The sequence below is a fragment of the Cibotium barometz genome, chromosome 50, assembly GCF_041138505.1.
Source record: "Cibotium barometz isolate CiBa-2024 chromosome 50, ASM4113850v1, whole genome shotgun sequence".
Lineage (NCBI taxonomy): Eukaryota > Viridiplantae > Streptophyta > Polypodiopsida > Cyatheales > Cibotiaceae > Cibotium > Cibotium barometz.
In genome coordinates this window covers 21,514,864-21,530,090 of record NC_141095.1, presented here as the reverse complement: position 1 = coordinate 21,530,090, position 15,227 = coordinate 21,514,864, and the positions used below count along the sequence as shown (strand labels likewise).

The 15,227-nt window shown below is 40.1% G+C and overlaps 1 protein-coding gene across 1 annotated transcript; it reads right to left on the bottom strand.

Moving 5' to 3' along the window:
- Positions 1-1,971: 1,971 nt before the first annotated feature.
- Positions 1,972-4,381, bottom strand: LOC147609937 (large ribosomal subunit protein uL13w-like). Its single transcript, XM_086787331.1, has 5 exons — positions 4,173-4,381; positions 3,693-3,850; positions 3,494-3,610; positions 2,471-2,558; positions 1,972-2,371 (listed from the first exon to the last, which is right to left on the bottom strand). The coding sequence occupies exons 1-5, from the start codon at positions 4,284-4,286 to the stop codon at positions 2,222-2,224; spliced, it is 627 nt and encodes a 208-aa protein (XP_086643457.1). The 5' UTR covers positions 4,287-4,381; the 3' UTR covers positions 1,972-2,221.
- Between the last annotated feature and the right edge of the window lie 10,846 nt (positions 4,382-15,227).

Below are 15,227 nucleotides of genomic sequence, written 5' to 3'. Positions count from 1 at the left end.
GAGCTTCAGCCTCACGTGTTGGGAGCCGCTCACAATCTCGTGCTTCTCGTTTGTCACACTAATGCGGAGCTTCCTCCAATGTGTAGTGCAATTGATCGTGCTGCAAAGCTCAGAGTGGAAATCCTCGCGTGAAAGAACTGATCGCAATGCAATTCCTAATTTCTCAAGAAAAACGAAAGAGGAGAAGATAAAGAAAGAGAAGACAAGCCAATTAGAGCAAAGCATACCCAAACCCTAATCCTAAACATATCCACATGCTAGATTAGAGATCCAAGAGAGTAGAGAGCACACTAAACTCTAGATCCAAAAGTGAGCAAAGAGAACACTAAACTCTATTGCATTAAGGGGATTGTAAACTATAAACATGAGAAGGTGGCCTTTACACTTCATAAGCCTTTTCTCACACTAATGACCCGAGGCGCCCACCATGGCCGATTACAAGGCCTTTACAATTATTTGGCCTTTTTGACCGCGTTCACCTTGAAGTACACGACTCCATAGCATCTTAAGCACGCTTACAATGTCAAATGAGGAAATTTACAATGTTAACGCGTAGGCACTCTCATTACAAAGTGTAGAGAAGTTGTCAAAAGAAAAATGCTACCAACCAAAAGTGATGCCCTCCTAAATGATTGAAAACTTTGTACTTGGAGTGGAGGCTATAGTTACCGAAATAGATCCCTCTTGAAGAGACAAGGTGGTACTATGGATTAAATATCCATCTAGTCTACTCATGATGTGGGTCTTTGAGATTATTCGTGGCCCTTTTTCTTCTCAGCATTTGAATTTTTTTTACCGCGCTTCTCTCATACTTTTCATTGCACCAAAATGAACCTTCTTCTAAATAAGGCTGACGCTTACCGCTGCAAATCTCGAATTGGCATTCCTTGCATGAACCTATCCCAATGCAATGCCTACCCGTTCAAGAAAGAGAAACAAGAAAAGACAAGCCAATCAGAGCAAAACATACCATACCCGAATCCAAACACATCCACATGTTAATTTTAAGCAGGGAGAACAACAGAGACGGGACATTGTAAATTACAAATAAGAGAAACTGACTTTTACACTTCAGTAGCCTTTTCTCAATAAGCCATCCAAAAGTAAAGAGTGACCCAAGGTGCCCATGACTGTTTTACAAGCCTTTTCAAAGTGTTAAGCCTTCCTAACCAAGTTCCTCAAGATATGACCTTGAATAACTAGACTCCAAAGTTCCTTAAACACACGACGACAAATGACAAGATTAATAACATTATCCCCCTCTGAACTACAAAGATCAACAAAAACGGAGCATCATCCCCACATAGGAAACATACATTACCCACCCCACAATGACTAGCAAATTACATCAACCAAGGTAGTCTACAAGAATCTGGAAGAACACAGAAATGGGACCACAGAATATCTTTGTTAGGGTGCTCACCTTCACGTTATTCTCACACACCAAACGGCTATTCATAGGTTGGACCTTTCCTCACATCAGCTCCATGAAAACTGGGATATACCCCTGGCTGACTACACACTGATCTTCATATTAAATACACTAACCATTCTTCTCTTGGTACAGCACAAGGGAGAGCCTACTGAACCGACACAAAGGAGCACCCATTCAAAGCACAAGTTGTGTCAGCCCAATTAGCATCGGGGGCAAAGCATAATCACCAACCCACGCACTTCAGCATGTGCTGATAGAAGTCAATGAGCCAAGGTCAATCACCATGCAGGCACCGTTGCACATATAAAAACAGAAACTTTGGCTAAGCAGGTACACCCAAACAGTTCAACATGACAAAGAACCCTCGAGTCTTAAGGCCAGATAAAAAAAGGGTAAGGCAGAGTACATTGACACAGAACCCTCGAGTCTAAAGACCAGAGAGAAAAGAGTTAAAGCAGAGTACATGACAACCAACCCATACATCTTAAGAAAGAGAGCTAACAGGAAAATACTAACTAGACACGAATCCTTGCATCTTCAGAAACCATGATAATTTTACCGGAAATTGAACAACCTCTAACAGAATATATTTGAGTAGTCTGAATACTTTGGACTTGAATGAGCAATGACAGCTTCAAAAAGGGTTCAAGGACAGAAACGACACTCTACCAGCTTAGCGTTAGCTAGTGAATACATAATAATATCCTAATGCATACAAAATCCTCCAAACCAATGCTCGTTCCCACTCTCCCAAAACTATCCAATTCAAAACTGTAGACAAGTTTCTCAAGCCTTGTAGCTAAGTGGGGCAAGGACTCCATTGGCATCACCAAGCTGTTCTTCGGCTCTTTTCTCAGCTTTCAGGCGAAGCTGAATTAGCTGCTTCTTTCTCTCATAGAAGACCTTTGCCTTGGCTTTTCTTCTCTCCTCAAGTTCCTGCACCAAACAAAGTTCTGGTATTTAATCCCATACCACTACCTCATGACTTAGTTCAGAGCCCACCTCTAAAAAGAAGCTGAGCTGTTTAAAACTCACCTTTATAGTATCATAATGATGCCAGCCGACTTCAGAAGAGAGCCTGCCAAGTAGGCAGAACTTGTGTCCAGGTTGCAACCTCAGAACCCTGCAAGAACCCAAAAAAGAGAAAAGTACATGTTACTCGGGCAGCTAGACACCCAAAAAAGCCTTGAAGAAATACCTACCGATTCAACACCCACAAGCAAAGCAACAATTGACATAACAGGAAAAAAGTAATGAGGAAGAAATGTGCACAAAAACACAAAACATCAAGAAACAAAGAGAAAAATAGACGTCAGGGTTGAAAGAGAGAAGATGAACAATTGAATAAAAAACACACTGCCTCCGGTTGTAGAATGTGTCAGTCCTACACCCCAAAGTAGCCTTTTAAAACAGCCCAGAACGTCAGTCATGGTCAGCTGAGCAGTAATCTCCACCATAAAATTATGCCCCCCTATTTATCACATTCTGCCTTTCCTTGCTTCTACCATCATGACAACGGAATTTAACATCAGCTGTTGAGTAACATCCTACTGTACCAGCCTGTATCATCTTCAACTTACGCATACAACCTGCTATGCCCGCCTGTTGAAGTCAATACAGGGGTCAGACTCCATGTCCCCCCAACTGTGGCAGCATGGACCAAGCCATTCCCATCATAAGGGCTCATGTTGGCAATGCTCACTCCTTTTACTCCAGGGAAAAGCCTTGAGCAGCATTCCCCACTCCATAGAAAAGCTCATTTCAGTATTTCAGTAGGCATGGAATACACATCACGTTCTCAATCACCAAAATGAAATGCCATATACACGTCATTTGGCCCCATTTGTACGAACTGATCATCAATAGTCACGTAGAATTATAATAAGACTTCTGTAGGGCTATTGAATGAGATGTGACCAACTAAAGTTATTCCGAAGGAGTCAAAACATAGGCATTGCAACCATCATACTAGCATCTCTTCTTTTACAAGAACTTGTTTCCTAAGTCCTCTCCATAGATTGCGGCGGACACATGCATAATTAAAGTCCAGAATCATACTTGAGGGCATCTGGAATAACCATTCTTTTCACTTTGTCATATGGGGCTGGAACTCCCTCAAAAGCCTTCAAGCGTTCGAGAGCAGCTGCTCCTCGCTTGGTCTTGTGAGGAATCATTCTGGAAAGATTTACAGCTGTTAGATTTGGTAAAAGAAAGGGCTTGTACCCATAACACACAAGCACTCCACACGTAAACTCACCCTCTGATGGTCCTCCAGAGAATTCGGGCAGGTGCACGAAAGTGGATTGGCCCCTTACTAGGCTTCGTGTTCATGCGCTTCCTAAGGAAGCGCAAGTACTTCATCTTCTGCCTGACCAGTCCACCAGAGAGACAAATCTCTTCACATCTAACCACCACCTGCAAGAACCCCACGAACAGATAGCCTCAACCTAACAACATTGTGGTCTGCTCAAAAAAAACAGCTTAATTCAAAATTGTGATAGGCAGTACATATCGGCAGAACTAGCAACAGCAATCTAAGCACAGAAAGGGCACAGTAAGAAGTGCCAACAAACAGTAGCAAGCCCTAAATATATACACAGTAAGAAAAAAACCTAGATTACAAAACAGAACGCGATACGCGCACGCATGATATCTCAAGCGGAGCCTGGAATGCCGAGAATATCAGAATGCCGAGAAGATCAAAAAACCTGCAGCGAAAGGCCATAGCTGATCTTACCACGCGCTGGCCGTTAAGGAGCTCCTTAGCGAGGATGGAGGCGAGGCGGCCAAGCATGTGATGGCGGGCATCAACGACCACCACGCGGGCGCAAAGACCCGATCCGGACACCATGGCTGAACTCTGTCTAGGTCCCTGAAACAGGCACGCACGGTAGAAACCCTAACTCTGGCGATCCACTCACCCCGCACAGAAAGAACTGATTACAAGTCGACTCCCCAATTTTGTTAGACGCCCCCAACCCTAGCTTCCCTTTTAGCTTCGGTACCGAGCCTCTGCCGTCTCTCCCGTCACTACATTTTATATTAATTTGTAAATCCCCATTTCCTTAAAACACTTTGCTCAACGTATCAAAAAACTTGGAGCTTTAAAAATTTGAAGGTTTTTGTTGAGAATTTGCAGATTTTGTAGTTAAAAGAACAAATTTGATACTCCATGGGTATATAAATACTAGGCTCATGGCCATGCCCATTTTTGGACATTTGGGCCTTCGAAAACATGCAAAAATTAAATAAATTGGCCGCCAATGTTTCATGTAAATTGCTTAAAAACTTGCACCTTTCATGAATGGGAAGAGATAAATCCAATAAACATTCCTATGGTTTTAACTTAATTACACATGAGGAGGAGGGTGCAGTTTGAATGAGAAGAGATCAATCCAATAAACATTCCTACGGTTTTAAATTAGTTACACGTGAGGAAGAGGATGCAAAGAAGAGAAACAAAATGGGGAAAGGGAGAGAGATAGAAAGAAATCTCATGTGTGCGGAGGGAGGGGGGATATATATCTCTCTCTCTCTCTCTCTTTTTATTTTTATCTATAAAGAAAATTCCTCTCTATTTGTTGATGCTCTTCTCCTATTTTTAACTATGCTTGTTCTAAAGTGTTTACCTTAATCTCCTTCTTCTTTTAAGGGAATACACCTTAACTATGCTTGTTTTAAAGTGTTTACCTTAGTCTCCAATAAGAATATTCCCTTCTTCTTTTTTTGAATTTGAACATCTAATTCATCATACCACCCCTAATGACTAAAAAACTAATAGAGCATGCACAAAGCAGAAGCAAAGGAAGTATTAGAATGTGTTAAACTAAGAGTGCAAGAAAGAGGGAGATATGAAGCCAAAAGGCCAAACCGAGCATGCCAAAGAGTTATGAGAGATCAAAGCAGTCAATTTGTATAAGCCACTATCCTGGACTCCCTGAGCCAAGATGTTACTAGTCTCCTTATCATGAATAGTAATTGACTATCGAGGGAAGATCACCTCCGCACCCTGAGCTGTAAGGGCACTCACTGCGACAATGCTAAATTCGGAATGTAAAGAACATCACAGAAGTACCTCTTGTCCATCGGTGGAGCAAAACATGGGAATGGTGCCGTGTCCATGGACTGGCACAGAAGAAGAATCACCCAAGGTGATAGTGCATGTCCTGGCAATTATCTTAATAAGGTGTCATGTGAGCAGTAGCACCGCTATCCACAATCCAAGACCTGGCCTGAGAAGCCACAAGTGCTAGTGCAATAGGAGAATACCATCATCCTTCTTGGTCTAGGACATCGCTATAGAGGAAGTCCTTTCCTTCTTCACCCCACTTCTTCTTGTAACATTGGGGTTGTTCATGACCCTTCTTGCCACACAGTAGTAACACTTTATGTCCTTGTTTTTAGAAGATTTGTCTTTGTCCTTGTCTTTGTCATTGTTTTTAGAAGATTTGTCTTTGTCTTTGTCATTGTCCTTGGAGCTCTTATCGGAACCCCCTTTCCCTTTCTTTTGTCAACTCTTCCCTTTATCTTGAGCAACCAAAGATCCATCCCCAGAACCACCAGAGGTGCCGGTCTGAACCTCAAAGCAAGACTCAATCTGCATAATGGAGGGAAGCACTTCCTCCCAAGTAACTGGAACAGCCCGAGGAGAAGAAACAAGAGACTAAAAATAAGCATCAAACCTCTTTGGAAGCTTGGAGGGACGCCCACTAGCCATATCCTGAGTAGAGATATTCTTGCCACATAGAACAAGCTCATCTCGCGAAGAGATCTCTCATCTTCATTTTGAGGAAAGGCGGCCACTGAAAATTTCATCTCCATCTTGGAGACTTAATCTCGTAGAGATCAGCAAGGGCCTTTTCAAACTTCACGTGCTGCATCTATTGTACACATTGACGCGAGTTTTTCCTCTCCACTCTATGCACTCCAAAAGGGGAGAGGGGTAGCACAAATAGGGATTCTTTGGGCATGATGCATCCCCACAATATATTTAGAGAGCCTTTTTCTCTCCACCTCATGGGAATGCACCTTTATTTTATTTTTAGAGAGCTTCTCTCTATAAAAGAAGAGCTTTTATAATAAGAAAAAAGGAGAAGGAAAAACATGTTATCATTTTCCTTTCGTTTTGCAAACTGAGCGTCATGTTTGAGTGTAGAAGTGTGTGCGTGTTGTGAAGAAATGTGAATCTTTGGTGTTTCGGTCTAAGTTGAGAGAGGTAGAAGTGGTAGCAAGGCCAAGTTTCCTAGTTGAGCTCTCTCACTACAAGATGAGATTGCACGTGATGGTGCTGTGAAGAAGCATGGGCATGCCCTATGTAATGAAGCAATCCAGTCATCATGAGGAGGGGGCCCAAGGAGAAGTGCAACCTAGAGGTGTATGCATGACGGCTCACAGCCTCTGCAGTCCACAGCCAAAGCTAGGGTGTAGTTTGGGTTGGGCGATGATTTGTGTGACAGGTGGCGCTGCAAGCCTAGTGCACAATCAGGTTGAGGCTTCACACCAGGATAATTTGGTGGTGGGTTAGATACTTGTTGTTTATGTGATATCCTTTTGCTCTTCTTTATAATACTATAAGTGTTTGTTAAGGACTTGCTCATACACGAGTAGGCTAGCTCCTTAAAATCCTAAGTTTTATCCACGAGCCTATTCTCACCCAGTTTCTTTTGAGCATCTTATCTCTTGGACTTCCTCCACTCTCCCCTCACCGAGATTATGCTTATCCCATGCCTATACGTGGAAGGCAGCTAGTTATTTTGTGCAAGCTACCATAGGGCTTGTATCTGGTTTCTTTCAAAGCCACCTACCTAGTCCATCTTGTGCAGTTATGTTATAATGGTTTTTGTCTATCAGATAAACCTGCATGTGTGTGTACTTGAGAGGAGACTTTTGTTACCTGTGTGTGTGTGCGTTTCTCTCAAAGAATACTAAGAGCTCTCTTTATTTGCTAGCATCTTTCCACACACTAACTACATGGCACCTCTCTCATATATACTCATAAATTTCTTGTTCATCTACTAGAGTTTTTTCATTTTTATCTCTCTTCTCTAGATGTTCCTTCATTTTCCTAGTTTTTTACACTAGGAAATTATTGGGGTTTGCTCTTGCTTTGAGAGTGTGTGTGTGTGTGTGTGTGTGTGTGTGTGTGTGTGTGTGTGTGTGTGTGTGTGTGTGTGTGTGTGTGTGTCTTATCAAGGTGGTTGTGTTTCAATAAGGGAGTAGATGGTGCTATAGAGGTCTGTTTTCCTTTATTGCCTTTAGCACATGGGAGAGTATAGAATCCTGACAACAATTAGCATTAGAAAGGAGAACACGACGATCATTTGCTTCCCAATCATTAACCTGTGCGCCTAAGTCACACCAACTGTAGAAAGGGTGGGGGTGGCATTGGTAGATGTGACTAGCCAGTTCCAGAGATCCATTCCATGATGCAAAGCCGACTTCACCTTCACATTCCACAATGTATAGTTGGAACCATCCAACTTAGCAGACTCATAAAACATACGAAGCTCAGTCGAAGTAACCATCACAAATCTCGGGCTCAAATCTTAAAAAAACGCACAATTCAAAAGAAAGAAACCGTCCACCATAGGTACCAAGGTTCCTTAAAGGGGCCTTAAAGCAACCAACCACACCAGACCCCATCTACAAGTGAGATGTGTCCATTGGAGAAGAAAACGCAACCAGCAAAGGGGTTGTTGTCCTGTTGCTTGCAAAATGATAAAGTGTAAGGAAGAAGATCAGAGAAAAACATAGAAAGAAGAGGCTGAAAACAAGACTAAAGGTGGGGCAAAAAAACACAGAAGCCTAGACCAATGATACCATGATAGAGTGTGCACAGAGCGAAAGCAAAGGAAGCACTAGAATGTGTTGAACTGAGAGTGCAAGATATATATATATATATATATGTGTGTGTGTGTGTGTGTGTGTATGTATGTATGTATGTATGTATGTATATGTATATGTATATATATGTATATGTATATATATATATATATATATATATATATATATATATATATATATATATATATATATATGAAGCCAAATGGATGACTATATGACAATGAATACAACCCCAAGCAAGAGAGCTTGTAGGCTTATAAGTGAAGGATACAAAAGGGGGCAGGTGTGTCAACACATAAACCACACAGAACAACTAATGATGAGAGAGGCTAGCCCACCTATATATAGGTATGGGGCTAGCTGACTGGTCATCAAGGACCCGACCTAGAAAATTGCCTTTAAAATAGTAAAAAATAGGAGTGGCTAGCCCACACTCAAGGGCCATAAAAAGGGAACAAATATGAGCTAAATATGGGTAGCATATAGGGATGAAATGCTAACAAAAACAACATTAAGAAGGAAACCAATTTAGCTACCATTTTACAAATTGGATACACTTTACATGAGTCACCTTGAGAATGGCAATCTTCTTCATGAGTTTCTTACCACCTTTCTCAAGCTTGTCCATGTGACCCTCATCTTATGCTCCCATCTCCTTGGTACACCATATCTCGAGTATCAAATATCCAACTGGTGCAAACCTCGAGCTTCCAGGAGCCTATGTTGAGATAAACTTGTATTGGGTCCCATGGGGCTAGCTATCCATTGAAGCATTTTTTGGACCAAGCAATGTGAGCACCTCTAGGTTAGCGCCAAATCCACAATATTGCAAGTTAAACATGCTTTCTTATAGGGTGTCTCTAATCCTTCTCGTCGCTAAAGAGATGAGTGCAAAGAGGCCCACTATGTGATGAGCATGTCATGGGCATCTTTAAGGCTTTTTTAGACCAAAATGGGCTTCAAGAAATCAAAGGCCCTCCACTTCTTGCCTTTGTTAACATTTTTTGCGTATACATGTGGCTTAGTGCATATCTCGTTGCATAAAGGCTGCCATGTTGCTCTAAATGGAACACTAGTCTTGGGCATCCCTTGGTTTTTGTAAGTGTTTTTTGGGGTCTCTATACACCCACCCAAGGCCTCTAAAGCTTACCAAGGAAGCACACACTTGGTGTTGTCCTCATTGAAGGCAGATAGTCACTTCAGCTGGTCAACTAGCTCATCAAGGTGCCACACAATGAAAAAGCTTAGTAGAGTGAGCACAAGCAAAGTCAATGACCCAAAGGTCAAGCAAAAACCGTTTTATAAAGAAAGCTTGTATAGAAACAAGTAATGGCCGAAAGACTATATATATTCCCATAAAATAACAAGCTTGCATGGAGCATGGTGGTGGCCAAGTGAATTATATCAAATGAAAAATAAGCTAACATAAGAAGCTGACCGACCTCACATATGAATGAGGAATAAGAAGCTGGCCGACCTCACATATGAATGAGGAATAAGCTTACATGAGAAGGGCAATCTAGCCGACCCCACACACAAGCTTCTCAACACCAACGTTTAAGGCTTACCAAAATAGAGAGCCCATTTAAAGGCTCTTCACCAACTATTTCTTTATAAGGAAAATCCATCAATTTAGATTTGGGAAGCTTTGGAGCCCAAAGCTCAACATCAAGGGAAATCTATCAATTTTAAACTTGCCTTCTAGATGACCCTAAAAATTAGAGTTTATAGATTTGGGAAGCTTTGGGGGAGCCCAATTATTAATCTTCAGCTACTACTATGAAGTTTTGTGCAAGATGTTGTGGTGGAGGTGTGTGCAGGATGTTGTGGTGGAGGTGATGTCTCTTGTACAAATGAATCTAGGAGTGCCTTTCCCCACTTGGTTCATGCAACCCTTAGCTTCTCATGTCTTAGCCCAACCCATGACCTCTTCAATACACAATGTGTTGCTTGCAAATCACACACTTAAATGGAATCCTTCGCCCTCTCCTCTTCTTCTCATTCCCCTATGTGTGTGGACCATGTTAAAGGGGAGACAAGAGGGGGTATTTAAAGGTCTCCAAGGAAATGAGAGAGAGAGAGAGAGAGAGAGAGAGAGAGAGAGAGAGAGAGAGAGAGAGAGCTAAGTAAAAGAAAACAAAGAAAAGCATGCTAGTTTTTTTACATAGCATGATAGAGATAGATTAATCCCTACCATATGGAACTATGGACTGCTCATTTTGAAGCTTAGATTTGCCAAATTAGTGCTTTACAATTTTAAAAGTAAAATCATTTTGGACTCACCAAAGTCACCATTAGTACCGTGCATTTCTAGTTCTCTAGTATCATCAATCCTCCAAATCTAGATACTAGGGTAGTAGATTAGTAGTATACAAACTCCTATCTACATTTAGGTAGCTACTTAAATTACCAAAACTAGCAAGTCATTTGGGTTGTGTCTATCGAGAGCCAACAGCCCCTTGAATTATCTAAATTTAGAAATAATAGCTACAAATAAGAATTATACTTACAAATAAGAATTTAGAGAGAGAGAGAGAGAGAGAGAGAGAGAGAGGGAGGGAGGGAGGGAGGGATGGAGAGAGAGAGAGAGAGAGAGAGAGAGAGAGAGCTAAGTAAAAGAAAACAAAGAAAAGCATGCTAGTTTTTTATATAGCATGATAGAGATAGAAAAGTCCGTGATGGAACTATGGACTAATTTTGAAGCTTTGATATGCCAAATTAGTGCTTTACAATTTTAAAGTATAATAAGTTTGGACCCACCAAAGTCACCATTGGTACCGTTCATTTCTAGTTCTCTAGTGTCATAAATCCTCCAAATGGAGTCTAAATCTAGATAATAGGGCAGTAGATTAGTAGTATACAAACTCCTATCTACATTTAGGTAGCTACTTAAATTGCCAAAACTAGAAAGTCATTTGGATTGTGTCTATCGAGAGCCAAAAGCCACTTGAATTATCTAAATTTAGAAATAATAGCTACAAATAAGAATTATACTTACACAAAACGGCTTGCAATCATTTACAATGGTCATCACTTTAAAAGAATAGAAAAATATGCCATTAAATCCATGACATTTAGCATTTGTAAAACAACCTTAGCCCTTTAAGTTGTAGCAAAGGAAAAAAAAGTCAAAAAGGTGAATGGTCCAAATTGATTCCATGTTGATACATGACACATAGCAGTCTTAGCCCTTTAAGATGCAACAAAAGGAAAAAAATGTCAAAGGTGAATGGCCATCACTTTAAAATATGCCATTAAATCCATGACATTTAGCATTTGTAAAACAATCTTAGCCCTTTAAGCTACAACAAAGGAAAAAAAAGTCAAAAAGGTGAATGGTCCAAATTGATACCATGTTGATACATGACACTTAGCAGTCTTAGCCCTTTAAGATGCAACAAAAGGAAAAAAATGTCAAAGGTGAATGGCTAACTAAAAACAACCCAAGTAGCCATTAGTGCTTATACATTCAAGGTTTTACTGCATCCACCTGCAGGTATTTATTTACCAAGAACTTAAGAGTCATGAAGGGGGGCCGTTGTCCTCCCCATTGCTATCAACATCTTGCACATTTCAATTTCCAACCTTGGGGTTGGTCTTCATGCCAATTACTTGACCTAGATGCCACTAGGCTTGCTTACACATGTATGAGGAATGTGTAAGGATCTCATTCATTTCAAGCATCAAACAATTGGACAAAGTACCCTCCAAAATTGCCTCTTCCCACTAGCGGGGAAATACAAAAGGTGATTAGATTTATGATTAAGTACAACACAAAAAACTATAGTGAAATGCAAAATGACAATGATGTTCTTGATGTGATGTTTGTTTTGTAAGCATGTTGACGTTATGCACAAGCATGGATGTAAGGACATGAAGATGATTTTTCACAAAGATTTTATGCTTTGGCATACAACAAGTTTTAGTGAACAACAATATACAATTAAGAACAACACAAAAAACTTAAAGTGAAATGTAAAATGATGATGAAGAAGTTCTTGATGTTATGTTTATTGTGGAGAGAGCACAAGCATGAATGTGAGGACATGATGACGACTTTTTCACAAAGATTTTATGCTTTAGCATACAACGGGTTTTAGAGATGTGCATGTGATCACACTCTCATTATGGGCTTTTTTTATACCAAAGGTTTTTTAAAGCACTAAGGATCTTAGGGTTTACAACCCTATGAATAAGAAAAAAAAAAGTTGTATGATGTGAGCTGAGCGTTGGTGTGCCAAGGTGAGGGACAAAGGTTGGAGTTTGGAGAGGATGAGTGACGAAGCTTGAGGAGGAGCTATGTTTAGGGCCAATGTACCAATGCACCATTTTTGGCTTAGAGACTAGGGGTATGTATAAGTTGGGTAGCCATGTAATAGTGCCACTGATGATGTCTCAATAGTGTCTTCATTGGGCTATTTTTAGCTTAGAGACTGGGGTTATTTATAAGTTGGATAGCCATGTAATAGTGCCACTGATGATGTCTCAGTAGTGTCTTCATTGGGCCACTACCTAGAGCTATCTTTTTTTATTCTAGATTGGTTATTTTGTGCACACATAACCTCTACCAAAAAAGACGAGATGCATGATTGACTTTAGCGACCAACACCAAAAACCAAGCTAAAGTAGAAACCACATTGGTGTACTAGGTAAACATCCCAACTTCCAAGGAAGAAACATGGAGTCAACTCATAATTACGTTGATGCCATAATGTTTTTCTTGTGCATGTACATAGTTATCATGCATCGAGACCTAAAGGTTGTTGGAGACATTGTGTTTTGCAAACATGAGCATTGGGAGAAAAGATATCGGTCCCCTAAGATGCACTTATGTTAGTTGCCATAGTTGCTCAATGGAGGAGACCCCATTGCGGGGCTTGCTCAACATCATTTGGTTGTGCAAGAGGCAATCATCATTGATCCACTGATTACACTAGTGTGGGATTGAGATATGTAGGACACATTGGATGATGATGAGCTATGATTAACATGTTGATTTTGCTAAGGGCTAGAGATCTAGTTGTTGAAGATATTATCTCTCTCTCTCTCTCTCTCTCTCTCTCTCTCTCTCCCCCTACTATCTATTTATTGATTCCACATGAACCTACTTTTGAATTGACACTAACAAGCTGTGAAATGCCATTTGAAAATGGTGTCCTACCCCATTGTTGTGAAACAATGGTAGGAAACCATTGTTTCAACAATGATGTCCTACCATTGTTGAAAAAAGTTGTGAAATGCCATTTGAAAATGGTGTCCTACCATTTTTGAAACAAGGCAAATGAAGGTCTATCATTTTAATGGTGTCCTACCATTGTTTAATGCAATTTTTTTAATTCTTCAACCTTCAAAATGATGTACTTACACATTCCAAGTCCTTAAACCCACCATTTAATATTCTACACATGATGATGGCTAGAATATACTAATATAAAGCCGTCATATACAAAACATGATTAACTCAAATTGACATCATTGAAAAAAAACCCCATTAATCCATAAATCAATTATAATGGATCTGTTGCTAAAGTGCAATTCTTGATAAAATTGACTATAAAAACAATCCTCTAAAACTCAGACCTTAGAAACTTGAAGCATGAAGTTGGCCATCATCCTACCCCATCATCTTAGCAAAAATATAGTATTCACGCACACACACAATCCCATAAATACTATCTATCCATTAGCTAATCAAAACAAGTAACCCTACCCAAAACTTCAAATGCATTTTGCATAAACTATGAAGTATACATTATCACCATGAAGTATGCAAGCTTTACCGCCACGAAGTATGCACCACGAAGTATGCTTTACCACCATAAATTACCACCACAAAGTGTGTGGCCTTTGCCCATGGACATGTATAATTTATACATGAAAAAGAAAAGGTATGTCTGACTTACAAAAACCCTAGCTTACATGGTGTAAATTTACAAACCTTAACTCGGCTCTACTAAATATTAACTCGGTGTAAATTAACTCGGCTCTACTAAATATTTATAGGCTAATGAAGAAGGAAAAGGCATGTCCTATTTGTAAACCCTAGCTTGCATCGTGCAAATTTGTAAAGCCTAACTCGTCTCTACCAAAGATTTATAGGGTAACGAAGCAAAAAAAGTATACGGATCAAGTGACACCAAGTTTCCTACAACCCACAAAACAGATCTCATGATGTTTATTTTTTATGTGAAGTGGTTCAAGGTCATAACAAATGGACCAAATGCAACTCTAAGAAACGACAAGAGTGGGTTTGTCCAAGTTGACTCCACAAAGTTTTGGACCGACCAAAGGAATAAATTTGTCCTTCCAAAACATTGTGAGAAAGTCATCTTTGAAGCATATCCAAAGGATCCAAGGTGGGTGTTTGTAGTCCAAGTTGCTCCTCGAACAAACAAATTTTTGAAGAGACGAGAAACTAGGAGAAGAACCAAAGAGTCATAATGATGGATTTGATGTTATTAAAACTCAAGAGCCAAATAATAGGGCTGATTTTGAAATCCAAGAGCTAATTTCCTTGAGTATATTAGTTACGGAACCTACGCGGCTTGAGGAACAGATTCAAGAGCATATGGAAGAAACATACTTATCGAGTTCTAATGGAGAGCCAAGTACATCCGATAGGGAGCACATAGATGACCATGATCCTACAGAAGAGCAAGCCATTGACCAAATGGTTCAACACTCTTTTGGTGACATTAAAGAGGATACATAAACATTTCTTGAAATTGACCTTTTTGGGGCCATGGATCTAGCTGAGGATGATAGAATAAATGATGATCTATGACTTTGTAACTTTGATTATAGATATAAGCAATGAACTTTGAATTTGTAAATATGACCAATGCATTTTTTTGAGGTCTTTTAGACAAATTTAAAAAATATTAATTTTTCATTACCGCACAAATACCGACGCCCGTAAAATAAAAATTTTCCTTTGATTTACCACCAC